The 9,116-nt window shown below is 53.7% G+C and overlaps 1 protein-coding gene across 2 annotated transcripts; it reads right to left on the bottom strand.

Annotated features, from left to right (window-relative positions):
• Nucleotides 1-125: 125 nt before the first annotated feature.
• Nucleotides 126-9,084, bottom strand: chek2 (checkpoint kinase 2). 2 transcript variants are annotated; one of them, XM_061768868.1, is made up of 13 exons: nucleotides 8,929-9,084; nucleotides 5,871-6,143; nucleotides 3,763-3,887; nucleotides 3,561-3,693; nucleotides 3,408-3,495; nucleotides 3,109-3,337; nucleotides 2,549-2,613; nucleotides 2,379-2,478; nucleotides 2,216-2,302; nucleotides 1,990-2,153; nucleotides 570-859; nucleotides 421-489; nucleotides 126-258 (listed from the first exon to the last, which is right to left on the bottom strand). In XM_061768868.1, the coding sequence occupies exons 2-13, from the start codon at nucleotides 6,136-6,138 to the stop codon at nucleotides 206-208; spliced, it is 1,671 nt and encodes a 556-aa protein (XP_061624852.1). In that variant the 5' UTR covers nucleotides 6,139-6,143; nucleotides 8,929-9,084; the 3' UTR covers nucleotides 126-205. The 2 variants fall into 2 exon arrangements, with proteins under 2 accessions (XP_061624852.1, XP_061624853.1); XM_061768869.1 differs by lacking the exon at nucleotides 8,929-9,084 and adding an exon at nucleotides 8,774-8,922.
• Nucleotides 9,085-9,116: the final 32 nt, after the last annotated feature.

Here is a 9,116-nt window from a genome sequence, read left to right as displayed (position 1 = left end):
AATCGGGAAAAAGTGAAAAGCTTCCCAATCATCCCGTCAGCTGTCAGCACTTGGATCACGTGATAAATATACAGTTGCCATGACAACAACTCAGACGAGAACAGGAAGTGACATCACGCAGCGGCAAATGTAAAAAAACTTTATTGGAATAGTTTTGTCATTTTGTCAGCCGGTGGGCGGAGCTCGTTCGGCAGGCCGCCGCTAGTCATCCTGGTCTTCTCGCCGCCGTTTCCTCGACGACGGTGTAGGCTCCGCCTCCTGCCATCGCAAACATTCTCATTGGTTACACCGACTGACAAGCTAACATGCTAAGGAAGTTAGCATGTTAGTACGTCTGTGTGTGCATGTACGCGTTTGTGTGTGCGTCTGTGTGTAGTACACAGACGCAAACTGATGAAGTACCCTGTGTGCGTGGGTTACCGTGGCAACGTGCTCGGCATCTCCAGGTGGATACATCAGCGTGTGAGCCTTCTCCAACATCACGGGGTCCTAAACATGCACAATCACGTTTGATTCTTCGTCACGATGACGATGACCACAGTGGTGGTCGTCATGGCGACGAGGAGGACCTGCATCCAGGCGTGCCGCAGCGCGTCGTCGATGCTCATCCTCTTGGCGGGCTCCACCACCAGAAGCTTCCTCACCATGTCCTTGGCTGTCACACGCACGCACGCACGCACATACATACACGAGTAAGCGCGCGACGACGACGAAGAAGAAGACGAAGACGGCGATGACGTCACCCCGGTCGGAGACGTGGCGCCACTTGGACGGCACCATGGTGAACTGGCCTCGGACGATCTGCTCGCTGACCGACAGCGGCGCGAAGTTCTCGTGGAACGGCGGGTACCCACACAGGCTGCGCGCACACGCACACGTGCAAATAAACACAAAGACTTTCACACAGAGACACACATGCAGAAACACACACACACACACGTGTCCACACAGTCATACACACCCAAACACGTCAGTTTGAAGTGTGTTTGAATGTGTGCGTGAGGAGGCTCCGGCACGCGCACGCCGAGCCAGCAGGTGTCGCTCAAGCACTTGCCCGGTCTCTTTTTGAAGAGAAGCGAAACCTCGAGTTACGAACCGCCCGCTTATTCGGGCACATTCCGAGTTGCCACCGATTTTGGATTTGGACGAACGGGAGGGTCGCCGTCGGGCTTCCTTGCCGCCGCCGCCGCCGCCGCCGTCGGCTTCACGCGTTGCTCGAAAAACTCACTTCCAGAACAATTTGTCTCAATTTCCATATTTTCACCGTTTACTGTGGGACAGTCATTGCAGTATATTATGTACTAGGATAAAAATAATTCGGCACACTGTTCGATTGCACACCATTCTCATGACGCTATAATTGTCGATCAATGACGCCTTGAATATTTGTTCTACATTTTGATTGCATCAAGCTCGTCGCGGCCGACGCGGTTGCACTAACGAGACTTGGACGCGTCGTAGTCAAAACTGAATCGGATCAACGGGACGGTTAATGTCGGCGTAATCACGTCCGACTAGCTCGTATGTCGCCGCCGGGCGGATGTCCCCCTGCCGCAACTCAGCCAATCGGAGACGCGACAAGCCGCCGCCGCCGCGCTATGGGTGGAAACGGAAGGAGGTGGCGCGTCATCCCGCGCGACTTTTTCGAAAGTCAGAAACGGGGGGCAAACGGTCAGAACGGCTCCTGAGAAAAGAGAAAGTGGTCAAGATCGCCTTTTCGCAAATTTGTCATAAACGAGTGTTGCGCAACCATCACGCAAACGGCAATGCGAGAGGTCGCCAACTGTATCTCGGTCGTCGCTGCTTTTGGGGTTTGGCGTTGGTGGTCTTAACGGAAATCATTCCAGAAGTTAAACGCGTGCTGCGGTCGTCTTTTTCCCTTCATCTTGGTGACGTTTGCCCCTTTTTTTTGGCTTGAGCACCTGCGTCCGAATGCGCGCGCACGCCCGCCCGCCCGCCGAGGCCCCACGTTCAAGCGCGCCGGCGTACCAGACGAAGAGGAGCACCCCGAGGCTCCAGGCGTCGACGGGCAGGCCGTAGCCGCCGGCGGTGGCGTGCGTCAACACTTCGGGCGCCAGGTAGGCCGGCGTCCCGCACAGCGTCCTCATCAGGGCCGCCTCCTCCAGGATCCGCGACTGGTTGAAGTCCGTCACCTGACGCGCGCGAAGGGGTCACGTGACTGCCTTCGAGCGTTGCCGTGACGATGCCCACCGACCTTGACGAGACAGTCGTCGTCCTGCGAGGACAGAAGGATGTTCTCCGGTTTCAGGTCGCGGTGGATGATGCCCCGGCCGTGCAGGTACTACGCGCACACAAACACGCGCACGCCGTTAGGTGAGTGTGTTGCAGCGGCAACCGTGGCGACCGTGCAGTCTCACCTGCACCGCTTTCAACATTTGGTAAAAGTACAGTTTGGCCGTGTCCTCGCCGAGTCGCTGTTGAGATTTGAGGCGCTGGAAGAGCTCGCCGCCCTCCATCCTGTCACATGACGGCGCCGCCGGCTCAAAAGTTAGCAAACACGCCTGCGCGCGCACGCGTGCACACTCACAACTCCAACACGATGTAGAAGGTGTCGTCCGTCTGGTAGAAGTCCTGCGTCTTGATGAGGCACGGCTGAAGCCAAAACAAAAGCGGCCCGCCCATCGGCGTTAGGACTCCGTCGGTCGTTTCGGCCCCAAAGTCGAGCGCATTGGTCGTCCGCGACGGAAATGATGAGCGATTCCCAACGCATTGATTTATTCCCCACTTTCCAAAGTCATTTTGGTCACGGGCCACATCGTAGTTATCGTTTCTAACCCGTATAAATGTATGATCGCTGCATCTACAGAACTAGTTTTGAAATCAGTCAAAAACAGTTTGACTACTATTTTTATAGAGGGGGGTGGGATTGGCAAAAAAAGTGAAGCCAATTAGCAATTTTGGCTTTTTTGGATTTGCTTTTGCGGGCCACATAAAATGATGTGGCGGGCCGGATCTGGCCCCCAGGCCTTGAGTTTGCCCCCGCCCCCACGGCACCGTACCGTATCGTCGACCGTAGGGCTGAAACCAAGAAACGCGAGATCGGGATTGTTCTCTTTTTTGGGTTGGCGAAAAACGAAAAAAGCTCACGTGATCGATCCGTTGAAGAATTTCTATCTCCGTTTGGGCGTTTCTCGTGGCCGTCTGCGATGGGATGAGCGCAAAAGCCGCGTGAGCGCCGTCGGGGGGCCGACGAGACGAGAGAATACTACGCATACTCGCCCCTTCGGACTTGAAGTTGTTCTTGTTGATGATTTTCACCGCAAACTTTCGACACGTGGACCGCTCGAACGCCAGCTTCACCTCCCCGCACACGCCTCTGCGACACACCCGCACAGGAAGCGGCGTCACACGCCGCGGGGAGCGACATCGCTCGCGATCACACTCACGTCCCGATCCGCCGAGTCAGCAGATATTTGTCGCGAAGCTCGCCGGGCAACACGGACTCTTCTTCGGACAGGTCGATGAAGACGAACACTGAACAAAGACGACGTCATCGTCGAGGTCGTCCGGGCGACGTCGGCCGCGACGGCGCCGTTTACCTTTGTTGCGTTGCTCCGAGAGCGCCAGCACGGCGTTGTTGACCAGAGGAAGTTTCTTGTTGCGTCCGATTTTGTTCCCGTCTACAAAGGTCCCGTTGTTACTGAGGTCCTGAACGAACGCCTCGTTGCCCTCCTGAGGAAGAGGAGGAGGCAAGGCCAGGTTAGAGGAGGAAGAGGAGGAGGCGGCGGCGGAGGCGGCTACCCTGTAGATCCTGAAGTGTTTCTTGCTGTAAATTCGGAACCGCAAGGATCCTTTGTGATCGGGATCGTCCAGGACGTAATTGCATTTGGAGTCTCGGCCAAACAAGTACTCGTCCTCCACGCAATCTGAAAAGAAAAAAACGGCGTCAACGCGTCCAACATGGCAAACGGTAAACGGCGGGAGAGCCGGAGCGTGAGCGTGGCCGAGCGCCCTTGAGCAAGACGCTCAAGCCCCGGAGGAGGGGACAGGACAAAAAGTGCTCGGAGTCGCTCCGAGGAAGGAAAGCACGCCAAGCACGCCAAGGCCAGGGGCCCTTCCCAAAAAGACCAGAACGGAGGAAACGAACGAGACTCGGATCCGAGTCCAAAGGACTCGTCTCATTTCTACGGCTACTAAAGATGACATCACGTCGCCCGCGTGGCTGAATTGTTAACATAATGGGCGGGCGTGGCTCAGTGGCGAGAGCGGGCGGTCCGGTGACCGAAGGGCGGCCGGTTCCGATCCCGGCTCTGACTGTCCGCATGTCCGAGTGTCCTCGGGCAAGACGCTGAAGCCGACCTTGCTCCCAGCGTCGGCGGGCACACACCTCGGGACCCTTTCGCCGGGTGGGGGCCCGCGCACTTATGGCGACAAATAACTCTTGAATACGCGAATCGCTTGTGTATCCCCTCACTCGCACGCTCGCCCTATAGACTTTTAAAATTGACATCGCACTTCAGTTGTACAGCCGGCTTCACGACGCTTGTCCCGCATGCTCCTTGTCCTGTCCTTGTCCTGCCCTTGTCCTGTCCTTGTCCTGTCCTTGTCCTGCCCTTGTCCTGTCCTGCCCTTGTCCTGTCCTTGTCCTGTCCTGTCCTTCCCTTCCCTCACAGGCTGCAGCACTCCAGCCCCATGCAACACTCATATCTAATGTTTCATGATTGCAGATATACAAGGATTTACTTTTCACATCCTGTTTCCAATTCGTGCTTTGTCTTTTGTCTTCGTTTCTCCCGTCCCTCTCGAAACTTTGCTCCGTTCGACTGATCGACTCCCGATTCTCAATAAATATCCATTCTAATGCTACGAAACCGCAGCGGCACCTTAAAAGCTCCACTGTGACACAGTAAAACTGTTCGGGCATAAAAGGTTATACAGATCCTCCATTTTGCTTGCCCTAACAGGCGAACAGGACTAAAACCCCCCAAAAGTATGACGTTGAATGCCAAAACGGTGTCGAACCAACAGAAGGTTTGTATTTTCTAGATGTGCCCAAATGCTTTGTGACAAAACGACAGGCGAACGATTCCAAACCCAAGGAGTTGAGCGCACGTAGCAACCCTGAGTCGGAGGAATGAAGTCGTTTTCCTATTCAAAGCAAAACAGGAACATTCAAACTAAAATGACAAAAACAGAAGATCCATCCATCCATCCATCCATCCATTTTCTCCCCACGCGTGCCGGAGCCTACGCCCTGAACCGGTCGCCAGCCAATCGCAGGGCACATAGAAACAAACGAGCATTCGCACCTACGGGCGATTTCGAGTGTTCCGTCAGCTTAGCACGCATTTTTTTGGGGGGGGGATGCGGCAGGAAAGCCGAGCGCCCGGAGAAAAGCCAAGCGGGCACGGGGAGGACACGCAAACCGAATTTGAACCCGGGTCCTCAGAACTGTGATGCGAACAAGCTAAGCAGTCAAAGATGATGCCAAATTGAACGGCATGGCACGTCCTCCGGGTCTTCAAAGTAGTGGCGATCTCCCACATTTGTGTCGGGCGCCTGCCACGAGCGCATTCGTCACTTCTAATACAACAAACAGTGTGTTTGAATGCGCTGGCTTTTTGTTTTTGTGTGTTTGTCTTTGCTTCCGATTTATGTGGGATTGTTCGAATGGGCTCTCGCGAAGCAACTTGGGCCCCCGCAGGGTCCCACAAATTTGACGTCTGACAAAAGAATTCTCGCCTATGCTCATTTTCCCTCCACTTTATCAATGCTGTGTTCAGCGCGCAACTCTGTCACGATCTCTTGGCGCCATCACCCCGCCACCGACTTCCCTATTGGACGTGGCGTCAGAGGGCGGGCCCGCGGCGGCGAAGAAGAAGAAGAAGAAGAAAAAGCCGGCAACTTGCCGTGAGCGCGGAAGCCGTTCTGCATGGGCAGCAGGCGGCCCCAAGGTCGGCATTCGGGCTCCTCGGGGACGGACGGCAAGGTGACGGGAAGCGTGTCCACGCTGCTCAGCGTCCCGGAGCCGCTGGACGACTGACTGCCGGACGGGGGCCCGCCGGAAGAGCCGGAGCCGCTCTGGGACTTGGACCGGACCTGCGAGGGGGACAGCGTGGAGCGGGCCTGGGACGGGGACTGGGGCCGGTCCCCCTCATTTGGAATCTCTTGGGACATCGGAGCTGCAAATTGGACACATTCGGCAAAACATCATCATCAAACAACCGCAAAAACTCCACAGTTTGGCCACCTTGGACAAAACGCGGCTGGGCCACCGAAAGAGTTTTTACAGTTACGGGCCAAAGTTCGAGTCGGGACCAGCTTCCGATACGCCGCCGCTCGAGCCGAGTGTTTAAAATAAATAAACGGAGCGAGTGAGGTCGCACGATGCCCCGGCATGTGGGCAAGGAGAGCCGCAGTCGCCTCTTTATTGAATGGGACCGACGCAAAATGAGAACACTCGCGACGGGCGAGAAACGGCCAACGCGACCCGACCGCAGCTTCTGACCTTCCTCGTTAGGCCACGCCCCTTAAAGACACACTGATACTACAGCACGTTCGGCAATTACACTTTAGAAGACCGTTTGCTTTCTTGACATTCTCTCATCGCGGAGATCATTTTACACCGGAGACCATGTGAGTCCCGGGATGCACATGTCGTGGAAACAATGAGTCCCAGCAACTTATCATCACGGAATGCAGATGCAGTAATCCTCCGCTCCATCGCGGTTCTTGCTTCACGGTCCCGCTTTATCGCAGATTTTGATTACAGTTGTCACACTTTAATCTTTTACAATGCAGCCGTATGGGGGCCACAAGCCGGTGCAAACCGTGGGCCGGTCCCGAGCCCGGATAAATGCGTCGGGAAGGGCGTCCGGCTTCAAACTTTGCCCAACAAATATGAGCGTTCCTCCAAAGAATTCCATACCGGATCGCTCGCGGCCCGGGTGAACGACGTCCGAAATTCAGCTACTGTGGCTCGAAGTCGAAGAGGAAGAAGAGGACGTGAAAAGCACGTTCTTCGGCAGAAAGAGAAGAGGAAAGCACAGAGCCCAGAACTGAATGGGGGGACTATGACAGGAAAATCTCGGGAGTTGCTTGACACGATGATTAAGAGACAGGTCGATATTTTGTGTGTCCAGGAGACCGGGTGGAAAGGCAGTAAGGCGAGAAGTTTAGGGGCAGGGTTGAAATGATTTGATCATGGTGTCGATGGGAAGAGAAATGGAGTCGAGGTTATTTTAAAGAAGAGTTGGCTAAGAAGGTCTTGGAGGTGAAAAGAGTATCAGATCGAGTGATGAGGCTGAAAGTTGAAATTGAGGGTGTTCCGTGTCATGTGATTAGCGGCTACGCCCCACAGGAGAGGTGAAAGAGAAATTGTGGAAGGAGCTAGACCAAGTCGTTCTGAGCATCCCAGACAGAAAGAGAGAGTCGGGATTGGTGCAGATTGGAAAGGAAACAGGGGTGATGAAGAAGTGATGGGTAAGTACGGCATCCAGGAAAGGAACCTGGAGGCGGTAGACTTTGCAAATGGCTGTAGTGAACCCTTTTTTCCAGAAGAGGCAGCAACGTCTTGTGCAGACGACGTCATCTGAAGGAGGTCACCGACTCGCACTCGCCTTGCCGCACTTTCGCCATTTGTCTTTTTCGCTCGCTCTCCTCAATTTGGCGTCGCATTCTGGAAGCGCCGTCTTCCCGCTAATCCACCGAACGGTGACGTAAGCGCGTCGTGTCACGTGCGCCACTGCCGACTTCCGTCTTGGCGGTAAACCTGATTTATAGTTGAGCTTTTGGATGTGTTTTTTGATTCGCAAAATGCAAACTGCGATGCGACACCGCTGAATTCGAGCGTCGGCAAGCAATGTTCACAGCGCTATTCGCGTCCCTCGTCATTTTTGGGCATCGAGAATCTAACGAGATCTTTGTAATCACTTTGGCCATTGCCATATTTTCCCCAAATGGATACAACGGGTCCACCCCCACGTGGGTGTGTTCTTTTTGCAACTGATTGACCAATCGAAAGTGGTCGCTCGCTTTACGATGAATGAATTTGGAGATAACGAAGATTCCGCCCGACGTCACCGTTCCGTTTGATGAAGTTTTACACGATACGTTTCGTTGATTATTATTATGACGACTATGTTTTATACAAAACGTCGATTGCTATTATGACGATTGTTTTACACGATACATTACATCGATTTTGATTACGATTGTTTTACACGATACATTACGTCGATTATTATTACGATTATTTTATGCGATACATGATGTCGATTATTATTACAACGATTGTTTTATACGATACATTACGTCGATTGTGATTACGACGATTGTTTCCCACGATTATGTTTCATAGAATACAGTGCTATTTTTCTTGATTAAAAACCCCGAATACCAAAATGGTGCCCGTTTTTGGGGGGCTGCAACAGGTTTAACTGATTTTGAATTTGTTTCAATGAGGGGGAAAAAACTGATTTCATATATGCGTAAACTGACTCAAGAGCTTGGTCACAGGATTATTATTTTTTTGGGTGGGGGGGGGTTCCGGCCGACACTTCAGCCTTCGTCAGAGCTGTCCAGAAGACACGATGGACGTTAAAGATCCCAAGAAGCACTGTAATAAGAGTTCCTCTTCAATTCGGCCTAAAGTTCAACATGAAACAGTGAGCAAATGTGACAAAACAAATCACGAATTGGCTCCGAAATGTTCCAATGGACTTCCGAGCGGGCCGTGCGGCGCAAGTAAAACCTGATCTGAGAACAGCTAATGCGAGTTTTCGAAAGGCCTTGTAAACGGGCCAAATCTGACCTGAGAGCCGTTGGCAGCCGGCGCCGCTGTCTCCGCCCCCTCGGTGGGTTAGCGGCGCAAAAAAGCCGCAAAATCGGTCCCGTCCGACCAGCCAAGTGCCAAAAGAAGCCAATCCGAACCGAGCGGAGACGAGCAAAGTCCAAGCTTGTTTTTACCTTATTTGGCGCTCGTACGCGTGCCGTCCTCTTACTGTTTTTCCCTTCGAGTTTAAGCGCGAGCCTCACAGGAAGTACAAGACTTGTTTTCCTAACGTCACCGGCCTAGTCGACCAATGGCACATTAGAAGCTCGGTCACGTGAGGCTGCGGCCGCTCGCGACTGACTTCCGGGTTCGCCGGACGGGC

This window comes from Phyllopteryx taeniolatus, chromosome 3 (genome assembly GCF_024500385.1).
Source record: "Phyllopteryx taeniolatus isolate TA_2022b chromosome 3, UOR_Ptae_1.2, whole genome shotgun sequence".
Classification (NCBI taxonomy): domain Eukaryota; kingdom Metazoa; phylum Chordata; class Actinopteri; order Syngnathiformes; family Syngnathidae; genus Phyllopteryx; species Phyllopteryx taeniolatus.
Note: the sequence above shows the minus strand (reverse complement) of the source record. Positions and strands in the feature narration are given on the sequence as shown.